Source organism: Mustela nivalis (assembly GCF_964662115.1).
Source record: "Mustela nivalis genome assembly, chromosome: 5".
In the NCBI taxonomy this organism is placed as follows: Eukaryota; Metazoa; Chordata; class Mammalia; order Carnivora; family Mustelidae; genus Mustela; species Mustela nivalis.
Window position 1 is genome coordinate 45,739,136 of NC_139024.1, and position 14,525 is coordinate 45,753,660.

The 14,525-nt window shown below is 37.1% G+C and overlaps 1 protein-coding gene across 1 annotated transcript in view; it reads left to right on the plus strand.

The window, feature by feature from the left end:
- The window catches only part of ME1 (malic enzyme 1), a 181,133-nt gene that overhangs the window by 129,395 nt on the left and 37,213 nt on the right, over nucleotides 1-14,525 (plus strand). The window contains exon 7 of the mRNA XM_082731694.1: nucleotides 4,439-4,548. Coding sequence (XP_082587820.1) covers nucleotides 4,439-4,548 — 110 coding nt within the window. The remainder of the gene's footprint in view (nucleotides 1-4,438; nucleotides 4,549-14,525) is intronic.

Sequence of the window (14,525 nt, forward strand, 5' to 3'; positions counted from 1 at the left end):
ATATCTGTATTATATGCTTTCTATAATGACAATGCCTAGTATATTGAATACATACAAATGCTATCTTGCTAGTTTTGTAAAATTATAACTCCTTTATTTTATCACTGCCATCCTTTTATTTGTAAATATACTATTCGCTTCATTGACTTAATCATGACCTTGGTGCTCTGTGGAAGCCAGTATAGATAGTATTTAAAACCATGGGCCCTACCACGTATTGGCAGTAATGCACTCAGCTATGGCCCTGAATCTCTCTGAGCTTCAGTTTCTTCATCTGTAAAAGGGGTAATAACTACCTTCCTCTTCGGGTTGATGAAAGAATTTAAATGACATAATCTGTGCAGCAAGCAGAGCACAGTGCCTGGCCCTCACTAGTGCTAGATAGGTCAGCTATGATCAATCACAATAACAAGGTTTTCTGTGATTTAACAATGCCACAAGAGAAAATTTGCAGTTTTCACAGGTTAATTTTATGGGCGGTATTTCTGTTAACTTTTAAAACCATTTACACCCACTGTTTTATGTGATATTTTGATCATAAAATAGTAGGTTCTTTTCATAGTTATGTAGAATTGAATTGGCTAAGTTCCTTGTGTTCCACTACTTATAATTTCATAGCGACAAGGTTGGTTCAACGGGGAACAAAATATCTCCTGCATGGTTTTCTTTTATTATATGATGCAGGATGCTATATTACAAAATAAATCTGTATCTAAATCTTTAAGAGTCCAATCAGAGTTAACTACCAGGTAGAGAAAAGTCATGAAATTAAAACAGACACACAATATTCTCCAGGGGATAATTCTAAAATAAACATTTGTAAATGTTGAAGTATCCTGCGTAGGATTTTATTCCCTATGGATGGTTACTCCTAGATTTTACTTAGAAAACATTATAAACTTGTAGCCTGACCACATTGTGTCCTAAACACTGAAGGCAAACCATATTGTGGGGATTTCATTTTAACCACAGAGAAACTGTATAAAGTCCAAAACCTCAGGACCCGAGTAAGTAGTGGGTCCAGGAATAGAACTGAGAAGGCTCTGATTCGTCTTCACATACTGAAACCACAAGGTTCTGCTGCTTCTGAACATAATGACAGATCATCTGGTGCTGCTAGACATGGGTACCTGACCCATGAGGAGCAAGCTGTATGAGGACTCTGTCTATAAGCGTGCAGCCTTTACTTTCTGTGTGGAAAGCAGAGGAGGAGGGAAGGAGCCATCACAAGCACCAGATGGTTGTCAACTGATACTCGAGTTCGGGGGTAACCAGTTGCTAACACAAAGTGTGCTGCTTTGCTGAGGTTGTAAAAGGAAAGTAGTGATTTCTAACCAGAGAAATGCTTTTACCAGTTCTTAAAAACATTTTAGTAATTTCTAATAAAGCTACCTGAAGAGTTCACTAGAATGGCATCATACACATAAGGAGCATTGAAACGTGATGTTCCTTTCAAGATTTGACTCCACTCCCACCTTTTCCTTTTAAATTTTTGCTCCCTTTGCCTTTAGTTGATTTCCAGAGCCCTGAAATGGTTGTTCTGAAGGATTTGTTCTGCTCTACTGTTGCTATTTGGGGAAAAGTTTTCCCGGTCTCCTCCCTCTGTCAGGCTTATTCCTCTTTACTATTTTATATGGACAAAAGTTCCTTGTTATTATATTTTACTGTTTTAATTTATCATAGACTTTTTGCAGGATTATTTTCTTTTTTTGTGTGAAATACACCTTTGGAAAGTTGCCTTAGTTGAAGTCCTTTGATTTCTATTTATCTGAAGATGTCTTTGTTTCAACCCTACTTTAAAAAAATGCTTTATTTTCATTTTTTCTTTTTCAAAGTATAGTTGAATCACAACCTTACACTTGAAGAGTAGCTTTGGTAAACATACGATTTTAAGATGACAGTTATTTTCCTCTAGGTCTTTGAAGATCCCCACTGACCATTGCTTCTACTGTTGTTATTAAGTAAAAAATATTTCATGATTATAGGGTACTCACGTGTCAGTCTTCACACACTGAGAACTTACATTTATCACTTAATTCTGATAAACATATGACACTGTGCCATTGTTATTCTCATTTCACTAAGTATTTAAGAGATTTAAAAACTATAGTAATTAAAACAGGGACTTTTTTTTTCTGGATAAAGAGATCAGCACACTAATCATTACCACTGAGCTATTTTTACGAGGCAGTTTCAACACGCTCTGCCTGTTTTCTCCTATGTAAGATAACAGTACTACTGCCTGTGCCATGGGGTGATTGTAAAGAATAAGCAAGTGTATACAGACACATGTGTATTATTGAAAAGTGAAAGAATATTTGTTGCCACTAGCAATAGTAGAATAAAAGAGGAAAAGCACAGAAACCAAACCTAATATGTAACAGAATATAGTATCTGGTCACAGGTGATGAGAGGAAATGATGGACTCATGCTGGAATAGTTGCATGAATTTTCTTTTTTCTTAAATTTCTATTCCCTAGGTGGCGCCTGGGTGGCTCAGTGGGTTAAGCCGCTGCCTTTTGCTCAGGTCATGATCTCAGAGTCCTGGGATCGAGCCCCACATTGGGCTCTCTGCTCAGCAGGGAGCCTGCTTCCTCCTCTCTCTCTGCCTGCCTCTCTGACTGCTTGTGATCTCTGTCTGTCAAATAAATAAATAAAATCTTTTAAAAAAAAATTTCTATTCCCTAGACTTCTGGGATGTCATACTTCTCTGTGCCTTCTTCTAAACATGGAATCATTTCTTCTTTCTCCTTGGTGACATCCTCGGCACTTAAGCATCCGTGTTTCCTACTACTCTGTCCTTGGCTACTGTACATAGGTGTGTGTGCATCCGAATAGAATCTCAATCATGTTCACGGTTTTAATTACCAACTATATATACTGACTCGTAAATATATAAAACAGAAATTCTGATTATCTTTTTTGTAAAAAATGAAATCAAAACAATACCAGATATAGAGATTATTTCCTAAATTGATAATATCACTAGAAGGAATTTTTTGTTAATATTTAAATAAATGTTTGTGGAGAAGACCACAATAAGCATAATATTAAGGACAGCAACTATAAATAAAAAGTGAAAGCTCTGACTATATAAAAATTTAGAATTTCTTTTGTAAAAACAAATAAGAATACTGTACATGATTAATGGCGCAGTATACTAGAGTAGGGAAACCATATGCATGTGTAGGAGACAAGGGAAAGAGGGAAAAATTTAAAAGGATTGGGAAACATTAGGAGTAACCATTGGGTGTAATGGAAGTGGATGCTGACCCGGAACAAGTAAGAGGAATCCCACATCGAGCAGCAGTGAGAGTCTAGCTCAGGCGGAGACCATAAATCTGTAATGGTTATATGGCTTTCTCCAGCAATGCTTAGAATCTTGGCTTATCAGTAATGTTCATTTCTTTTGCCTTGGTTAGGTTATGTGGGTGGAAACCATACATATGAAGAGTCAGACAAGTAAGCTGTTCATATCAGAAATAAAAATCTGCCCAATATATTTCAAAGCTCAGCACCCTGCAGTGTTTGGCCATTGCTGTAGAATAAAAACCAGAATCCTAGGCTTGAATTTTAAGGTTTCCAATATAAAAATCTAACCTTTTCTTTCAGTATACCCTTACAAGTATCTCCACATGATAGCCAATTAGGATTTCTTGCTGGTTTTTTGGGGGTTTGTTTTTGTTTTGTTTTTAGGCTTCCTATTTTATTTTTTTTCCTTGCTGTTTTTTGAAAAATGTATTCTTTCTCAGTTCTCACCTCAATTATGTTGCTTCTGGTATTTACCTGGCTTGTAAAAACCTACATCTCTATTTTTGAAATCATAGCTATTCCTTAAAATTCAGTTCATTTATTACATGGTCTGTGACCCCAGTCAGAAGTGATACCTGTTCTCTCAACATCTACAATTCCTTGTTTATACAACTTTTACATTACTTTTCATTTATTTTAAAATATTTTTGTTTCTACTAAATTTTAAATTCTTTGATGGTAGGGACCATATTTTTGTCATTTTATTTCACAGAGCCAACACAGTGCTTTTCCTGTAGTAAGTGTACAGTGAATATTTGCTGAACAGACATTGTGTAACATACTTATACTAAGTAACAAGATAGGACCTTTAAAAGAAAATGTTTGTTTCTCCAAGTAACAAACTGAAGGTTTTAGAGAGAAGGGGGGTGGCGTATGGGTTGGCCTGGTGGTGGGTATTAAGGAGGGCACGGGTTGTGTGGAGCACTGGGTGTTATACATAAACAATGAATCATGGAACACTACATCAAAAACTAATGATGTACTGTATGGTGACTGACATAACATAATAAAAATAAAATAAATAAATAAAATGTTTTAGTCTTTTCTGTAGGCTAATTTTAAAGGTTTATTTTTGTATGCTATTTCATGAACTTCTTCTCATGCGAATGGTTTTTTTGTCTTGTAGGTATGGAATGAATTGCCTTATTCAGTTTGAAGATTTTGCCAATATAAATGCCTTTCGTCTCCTGAAGAAATATCAAAACCAGTACTGCACGTTCAATGATGATATTCAAGGTAAGCTGGATAGGAAAGGAAGTGAAGATACAAGACAGAAGGGCCCATGTGCTCCCATTAAGTTAAAGAATAGGTATAATGGGAACAGTTGAATAAACTGGAATGGTGGGAGATTGGAAACTATGAGTGAGGTATTCTAATGTAGTATTTCCATGAAGGATTAGATCTGAGTGATGGGAAGCACCAACGTGGAACTTTGGAGGAGGACAGCCCAAGTGAAATAAGGTGAATGCTATTGGAAATGAGGTGGTTAAAGAAAAGCTTAAATGTAAGACGAGGATGATGTTTCTCTATTCAGAGAGTTTGTGTTGTGTACAAACACTTGTTTGTGAAAAGACCCTATGTACTAAAATATACTTTACAGATATAATTTTAAAAATTCACTGTGCTTAAAATCTGTTGTGTGACATAGCTAGATAAATATGATGTGTTTAATGCAATAAGCCTCTGTACCTTTTGGGGCGCGCTAAAGTAATTGGTCGAATCTTTCTTTTTCCCAGATCCTTTGCGATCTTAATCACATTGTTACTTTAGTGCCATTTTCATGACAAAGATGCTTTACATTCTTTCAACTTTGTTTTCTCCCTGTGTTATTAAATTTCTTTTTGAGTATTTATTCATAAGAAGTGAATATTTGGAGGATTTCAGAAGGGAAGTAAGGAGTCTAATTTTCCAGAGCTATGGCCCTAACTTGAAGATACAGGTATTATAGCGTGCCTTCCATGCTGCAAACATAGATTTTGTAGATCAGTGTCTGAGTCACTTACAGTTCATTTTGCAGTAGTCTCTCAAATCCTCACATTAGGGGCACCTGGCTGGGTGCCAGGTATAGATCATGCGACTTGATCTCAAAGTTTTAAGTTCAAGTCCTATGTTGGGTGTAGAGATTACTTAAAAATAATATCTTAAAAATTTTTAAATAAAATAGCCACATCAACTATTGAACAAACTGTCCTTTCTTTAATATTCTTATCTTTTGATTTTGTGGCTCCCACAGAAATGTCCATATAGACGTTAAAGACCAATATTACATACTTTTGAATGATTATGCCGAATTAGTAGGCATCAGAGTTCAGTTTAAGACAAAGAATGTTAAATCCAAATCATCAAACAGAATGAGCATTTGGGAACTAGGGTCAGAGCTCCTATCAACTAGGACAAAGAATTTAGAGGTCAAGGCCTGGGCTACATCTGAATTAAAGTCAGGAGTACAGGAAATCTGAGGCAGATGCTAAGCCAAGTCCAAGAACACTACAAGAGAAGTTGCCCTGGAGGACCCGTGGCAGAATGCTCCCCGCTCCACCCAACGGGTCACCACAGTGGAGGCATTAAATAATTTAAGATTTCACCCCAGCTAACCTGTCCTAAAGCACAATCTGCATATTACCTATTTACACATAGAATTTAAGAGTTACTGCCTTAGCCAACAAAAAGACAAATTTGCGAAAAATGGGCCCAATCTCTGACTAGAGAAAACTTTTGGCAAGTTAGTGGGATTCTGATTAGAAATGACCAGACCATTTTGTGCATTTCTCCATGCCAAAATAGTGTCCCTAGTGACACTTTTCCCCCATATGTTTCCATTTTACCTTTTTAACCTTATGTTTTTACCATTTTGCCCACAATGTAATACTTTCCCCATTGTGGGCATAGAAATTGCTTTTTGGGGCCAAGGAAAATAATTATGTAGCTATTACTGCTTTACCATGTAAATAAATGTTTCACACTGAACCCTTGGGAGAACTTTTTTCTTTTCTTTTTTGAACATTTATGTTATTTAAAGATAGTTTATGAAAAGTATTTGATTTTAAAAATACTTAAAATTCTACATTACTGATCTAAAATAATTTTAAACGATAGAGATTTTGGTCTTGGGTAGAGATTTGGACTTTAATGCATTCTAACTATAAATTATATTTAACTGGAAAAATGTGCTGGTTAAATCTATTAAGAAATTGGACACTACGGGGCTTCTGAATGGCTCAGTCATTAAGTGTCTGCCTTCAGCTCAGGTCATGATCCCAGGATCCTGGGAGGGAGTCCCACATTGGGCTCTCTGCTCAGCAAGAAGCCTGTTTCTCTTTCTCTTGCTCCTCCTGCTTGTGTTCCCTACTTTGCTATGTCTCTGTCAAATAAACAAAATCTTAAAAAGAAAAAAAAATAGGAAAGAAATTGAACATTTAATAATATATTCAGGAGACTATCAGAATTTAGCCAGTTCAGATGAAAATAGTGTCTCATCGTTTGGTCATTTAAAGTCAATTATAGGGACGCCTAGGTGGCTCAGCTGGTTAAGCAGCTGCCTTTGGCTCAGGTCATGATCCCAGCGTCCTGGGATCGAGCCCCACATCGGGCTCCTTGCTTGGCAGGGAGCCTGCTTCTCCCTCTGCCTCAGCCTGCCATTCTGTCTGCCTGTGCTCGCTCTCTCTCCCTCTCTCTCTCTCTGATAAATAAATAAAATCTTATAAATAAATAAATAAAATCAATTATAAAGAGTTGTTGTTCTCATAATGACCTCTCTGGAATGGTTGTTTTCTACCATGACATTGTAAATATTTTATGTAGAAGTTTTAGCCATAATAAACTAGTTTGATTGTTAGGATTTTTTTAAAAATAAGGTAAATACTGCCCAATCTTGTACTAAATGCTTTGGTCATTGAAAAGATAAAAATCAGACATGGTAAGAACAGACTTTGCACAAAAGGAGACCACTGGCCAGAAAACCTGCTTCAAAGTTCAATGCCGTTAAGTTCTAAAAAGCTTATGAAATGGCAAATGAGAAACTGATTTTCTCTATCAAAATGTCCAAAATTTTTATTATAATCCCAGTGTTAGTGATACTGTAAGAAGATATGCACTCTTATATACTGATGGAAATATAAAGTGGTGCAACTCTTGGGGAGGCAGGTTATATCAAAAACCTTAAAGGGGCGCCTGGGTGGCTAAGTGGGTTAAGCCGCTGCCTTCGGCTCAGGTCATGATCTCAGGGTCCTGGGATCGAGTCCCGTATCGGGCTCTCTGCTCAGCAGGGAGCCTGCTTCCCTCTCTCTCTCTGCCTGCCTCTCTGACTACTTGTGATTTCTCTCTGTCAAATAAATAAATAAAATCTTAAAAAAAAAATCAAAAACCTTAAAACATACAGTTCTTTGAGCCAGCAGTTTTCTTTTTAGAAATTTATCCTGAGCAGATAAAGGTGTGTAAAGCAAATGTGCAAGGGCATTTATTTGTTTATTTTAAATATGCATTTACTTTTTAAATTGAGATAACTAACATATCACGTTGTATTGGTTTTAGGTGTCCAGCATAATGAGTTATATATGTATATAGTACAAAATGATTACCATAGTAAGTTAACATCCATCATCACCACATATGGTTACAGGTTTTTTTTCTTGTGATGAGAACTTTTAAAATGGGCTCTTGGCAACTTTGAAATGTACAATATGATGTTGTTAACTGTAGTCACCATGCTGTGCATTACATCTGCAGGACTTACTTAGAAGTTTGTACCTTTTGACAACCTTCATGCTGTTTTTCCACCCTCCCCACTCCTACCCCCAACCTCAGGCAATCACCATTCTCTTCTCCTTATCTGTGAATTGTTTTTGTTTGCTTGTTTTAGAGTCCACATATAAGTGAGCTCCTATAGTAGTTCTCTTTCTCCATCTGACTTACTTCATTTAGCATAATGATCTCAAGATTCATTCCTCTTGTCACAAATATGAGGATTTCCTTCTTTTCTTACGGCTGAATAATACTCCATTGGGTGTGTGCGTGTCTCTGTTTGTTTCACATTTTCTTTATGCATTCATCCATCGATGGACATCCACATTGTTTCCATGTCTTGGCAATTGTAAATAATACTTCACTGAACATGAGGGTCCGATATCTTCCAGATAGTGATTTCATTTCCTTTAGATGAATACCCAGAAGAGAAATTGCTGGTTCATATGGTAGTTTTATTTTTAATTTTTGAAGAATCTCCATAGTTTTTTTCATAGTGGCCGCAGCAGTTTACTTTTCTGCTAGCAGAGCACGTGGGTTCCCTTTCTCCACATACTTGCCAACTCTTGTTACTTCTTGTCTTTGGTAATAGCCGTTCTAGGACACAAGGTGATATCTCATATGGTTTTGATCTGCATTTCCCTGATGATGAGTGATGTTGAGTACCTTTTCATTTACCTGTTTGCTATTTATATATCTTCTTTGGAGAAATGTCTGTTTAGATAAGGATATTTATTTTTATTAATTTTAAAACTTATTAATTTTATTATTGCTAACATTATTTATTTATTATTAACATTATTACTGAATGTTTTTTCAATTAATTATACTCTGATCATAAATGATCTTTTTTAATGTGTATATATTCTTGAGATTCAAAACAAATATTTTAAAAGAATGATATACTTAATAAAATCGACACAAGTGTTTTACTTTAAATTATTATAATAAAAAGACATTTAGAAGACAAAGACATTTAGAAGGTACTTGTCTCATTGTAGAAAACACAGGCTTTAAGCACTATAAGTAACTTCTCAAACTCATTGCCAGAATTAAAATTTCACATCACAAAAATGTTAATACCAAATATTAACATACTTAGGTTGAACAATAAATAAAACCCTAATTTTTTTTAAGCAAAAAATCAAGAACTAATGAAGGAACAATAGGAAGTTAACGTTCATTTCAAAAGGAAAGGCACATCCAAACAAAACAGTAAAGCTGGTTTGTAAAAGGCAGCATTATATTCTTACTGTTGTTGATCAGTCGAATGCAGTAAACTAGTCTGGAAGAGCCTAAACTGTGGCAGTAATAGTTGTAAAGCAGGGCTGATACGAAGCCCCCCCTTTAATGGAGTGTTTTGTTCCTGATGTAGATGGCTCCCAGAAGTGTGCACTAAATGTACAACTACAGAAGTGTCCCAAGCTTCTGCATTCTGACACACAGGTTTCACTTTGTGCAGTCGTGGGTCATCTGGAAGCCCTCAGGCCTTGGCTATCTCTTGGAGGTGGCTCATACTGGGTAATGCTGCTCTCCACACCACAGGGACCAGTCAAAGGCTGAGCATGGTCCCACTCAGGATTAGGAGGTATGCCTGTAAGAAACGATGCCTGCCCTGTGTGTTTTGCTCCCAAGCTGGAAGAGAACCTGCTCCCTTCGGCCCCCATGGCCACCATCCACATGATGCCTAGGCTAGTCTTTAGCAAGAGAAGATAAGACCCGGAGATGCCAGAGCAAACTGCATGATCACCATCGACAAAGTCATCAGGATGGTGAGCTCCGACACCCCACAAAAGTGGGAAACAGGTGAAGACCTACATATGGATTCCAGGAAAATGATAACCAAGAAGTCACAAATAGGCTCAATTTAAGACAGGGTCTCCTTGGTAACCACGTGGCCTTGGGAAGAGATGAGCCCTCTGGCCAGGGAGCAGCCCAGCTCCATGGAGACATCCAACAGCTCCGTGACTGTTAACATTAAAATAATGGAAGCAGAGATTCCTGAGATATGAATTTTTTTATGCCCTTTGCTTTCTTTACACAGCTTTAGATAATATGGTGCTATGAGGTAAGTCTGTATGAGAATTTTATAGTAGAAAAGCAGCATGCACAGCCGGCTCCAAGTAAGGACAACATTCCTGTGGTAACTGTGTTCTGTACCAAGTGGTGCAGTGCTGGGTTGTTGCATCTCTGGGCTTGGTCAGAGTACAGGGGTTGTTCTGGCAGTCCATCACATGCGAACACCCACAGCATATTCCTTTTCTCATTCTGTGAGATTTTACTTGGACTTGGCCTCTTCCCCCACCCTCAGAACTGCCTCAGAATTGACCCCTTCTTTGACCGATGTATTGTCATCAAAAGTGTGTTCTTCCATATCTCAGAACAATATGCTGCCTTTCTCCCGTCTTCAAAGAACATCATCAAGCATGGATCAACTTCTGTTTTGATGTTGTGTATTTTCCACTTCTCTGATTGCCTTTTTCAGTTGATAAAGAGCCATAGTCTTTTAGCAAAGAAGCCCAGAAGAACCAGACATGGGCAAACTTGCTATATCCCTTTCCAGGTGGCAGGTGATAGGGCTGCTTCCCAGAGCAGGGAAAGAGGATTGTGTTGGATTAGAGCAGGGCCCTGGCCACACATTGCCCTCTCTGGAACGCATTGCCCTCTCTGGAATGCATTCTCTATTATAATGTTATTTTTATTTATTTTTAAAGATTTTATTTATTTAACAGAGAGAGATCACAAGTAGGAAGAGAGGCAGGCAGAGAGAGAGGGGGAAGCAGGCTCCCTGCTGAGCAGAGAGCCCAATGTGGGACTCGATCCCAGGACCCCGAGATCATGACCTGAGCTGAAGACAGAGGCTTAACCCTCTGAACCACCCAGGCGCCCCAAAGAGAATTTTTTTTTAAGATTTTATTTGTTTATTTATTTGTCAGAGAGAGAGAGAGAGAGAAAGCACAAGCAGGCATGTAATGTTATTTTTAATAGCAAAAAAATAATAGCAAAATACATACAGAAAGTGTGTTAAAACAGTAGGCATGACATGAGATTTTTTTTACAAATTAAAATTTTCTTTAGTTTGCATTATCAAATATAGAGAGCAGTTGTAAGAATATTCATCAGAATGTTGAAAATGTTTTGACTTAGGCATTAGAATTATAGGTGATCTTTTTAGTCTTTGTCCATTTGGATTTTAATGGTTTAATGCATTTGTTACAATGTACTTATGGATAAATTTTTCAAGTGTAAAAAGACAGCACTTTTTACTGAGTTGTTGAGCTGTAACACAAAGATACCTAAAATATAATCTTTTCATTACTTAATCCCCAAAACCTATTGTTTCTATTAGTGTTCTTTTCAAAGTGGTACTGTTACTAGTTTATGTTGTAATTTGGTATTTGCTGTCATCTCTTAGAAGAGATGTTGTTCATGTCACCACTTAATTATGTGAAAGAATATTAGATATAACTGTATCATACAAGATAAGTTATACAGAAAAAAACAGTATTCTGATGACACTCTTTCCTCTTATTTGTAGACTCTAAGTTAATACTTAGTTGATATAACATTATTATTCCAAAGCACTTTATTTTGTATGTAGACACCATAATTACATTCCCCTGCATTTCTGTTATGATGTCTTTATGCTAGAAGACAAAAATCTATTTGGACTATTTTCTTTCTTTTTTTTTGGACTATTTTCTTATATTAGAATTTATTTTGTCATATTTATTTAAAAAAAGAGGCACAGGAATTATAATGTAGGACTATTTTGTCACAATCTTCTTACTAAAGAATTTAATTGAGCAGAATTTTTAAAACATTACTTCGCTTTCCTAATAGTGAAGCCAGACCAATTAAGAAAAGCTCATTAGAATTAGTAGATAGCTTCTTTTCTTGTGTCTTCAGCCTCTTTTTCTCTGCTGCTGTATTCCCATTATCCTATATCATGCTTAAATTGCTTTAATTCTGGAAATAATTCCCTTGACCCTAAATTCTTTCCTCCAACAATCCTTGTCATTCTTCTCATAAAAACATAAAAATAAAATATTTTTTGTTGGCCCCATTTCCCCTCCCACTCCCATCTCCTCATTCATTCTTTTATCTACGCTCTTCCAAGGGCTACTCCACACCTGCTATTTCTGTTCTTCTTTTATTTATTCCTCAGCACACTGCCCTCCAGCTTCGGCTCTAGCATATTGAATTAAAATAGCTCTCTGAAAGGTCACCAGGAGAGAATCACCAGACCCAGTAGTTATTTGCCATTTTCTTTCTTGATTGACCTTTCTCTGTTTATCACTACTTCTTCCCTTTGATTCCATGGTACCATACTTTTCTTGCTTCTCCTACCTCTTTGACCATTTTTTACTTAGCCATCTTCCCCTATATCACATTCTTCTGCTTATTCCTTAAATGTTTTTCTTCATTTGGGTTCTCTCCTTTAGCCACTCACCGAATAGTGTTATCAACCCACATGACCTAAATACAACTACAGGTTTTTAAATTCCAGATCTTTATCTCTTTATCTCTGACCGGGATTTCTAGGCTGAGTTCCAGACATGTATATCTAACTACCTTCTTGGCACTGCCCCCTGAGCAGCACATAGACAGAAGGGACAGAGCTCATAAGTTCAAAAATTGAACTCCTGTTTTCCTTGCAAACTTTTTCCTAGTCATCCAAACAAGAAAATGTATAATAATTCTTGACTTTTTCCTCACCCAATTTATGCATTTAATCACTAAGACCTGTTGATTTTTATCTCTTAAATATTTCCTCCCTCTTAACTTGCTTCCCTCTTCGGTTGTTGCAATATCCTCTCAGTAATTGCAATGACTTCCTAACTTACCTACATACCACCAGCCTCCAACTCTCAAATCTACTCCCCACACTGTTCTCTGAATTTAGAATCTTTCAGCAGCCAGCTGTTACCTGTAATAAATTATAATTATTTAATTTTATAATTATAAAGCTTATAATTTTAGTTTTATTTATGTATATACTTTTATGTATATAAAAATATATATATATTGGGACGCCTGAGTGGCTCAGTTGGTTAAGCAGCTGCCTTCAGCTCAGGTCATGATCCCAGCGTCCTGGGATCGAGTCCCACATCGGGCTCCTTGCTCGGCAGGGAGCCTGCTTCTCCCTCTGCCTCTGCCTGCCAATCTGTCTGCCTGTGCTCGCTCTCTCTCCCTCTCTCTGACAAATAAATTAAAAAAAAAAAAATCTAAAAAAAAAAAAAAATATATATATATATATATATATAACAGTAACTATATATATATATATATATATATAGTTACTGTTAGTATGTAGTAGAAGTCCCTGCATGATCTTTTCCCAACTCTTCTCCAGTATCAACAACACTCTAATACCTACAGTTTTACATGTGTTCTGTGTTCTCCCTCCTGTTACATTCTGGGAGGTTTGGTATACAAATGGAGCTTGTATTCTGGGTCTTTACTGACCCAATACTTAATTTGAGTGAGCCATTTCTTTCAGGAAATCCTCTGTATCAGTCTCTGGTTTTGGGGGGATTTTTTGTTGTTGTTGTTTTCTCTTACACCGCTCAGATTCCACAGAAAAGATTTTTTTCAGTCTCTCTCTTGATATTAGCTTTCTTTTCTTTTTTCTTTTTTTTCTAGATTTTATTTATTTATTTGAGAGAGAGAGAGAGAACAAGCAGGGTGAGGAGCAGAGGGAGAAGCAGATGCCCCGAAGAGCAAGGAACCCATTGAAGGGCTCAAACCCAGGAGTCTGGGATCCTGACCTGAGCCCAAAGCAGATGCTTAACCAACTGATTGAGCCACCCAGGTGCCCCTGATAGTAGCTTTCTGCTAGAATGAGCTTTTGCCATTATTCTTTGAGCCAAGTAGGGGAAGATTGGGGGTCCACCATATTGAGTGTATAAACTTGCATTTAATCTCTTTTTCAAGTATGGCATCCTTGCACCCAATTATTCCCGATGCCTTACACTTATGCCTGTTGTCTTAAAATCCAGATGTCCTTTCTAGAAAATAAATTTCCCAGTTTTTTAAATAAACCTCCAGAGTGTGGAGGGTCAGCCGTCTGCTAGAAGGTGAGGAAAATGAATCTGGGTTATAATTACTTCTCACCAGATTTTTGAGCAGCCCCCTGGTTTTCACCTCTTCTTCATCTACACTTTCAGAGGTGCTTGGTGCCTCCTATAGCCAGGCCTTTTGAGAGTTCTGCTTTCTTAATCCAATTGCTGCTTAGCATTCCCCATGGCTGCCAAGAAGTCAGCTTTTTCACATCTAATGTCTGTTGCCATTTGCCCATCTGCCTTCTAGCTTCTAAAATGCTATCCTCTTCTGGCTCCTTTATGGGTTTTTTTTGTTTTGTTTTGTTTTGTTTTGGTAATCTTCATTCTGTGTTTTAGTAAAGTTTATTGGGGGGAGGGAAAACTAAATTGTGTGTCCGGTCCCTCATTTTGACCAGTCCTCCCTGCCTC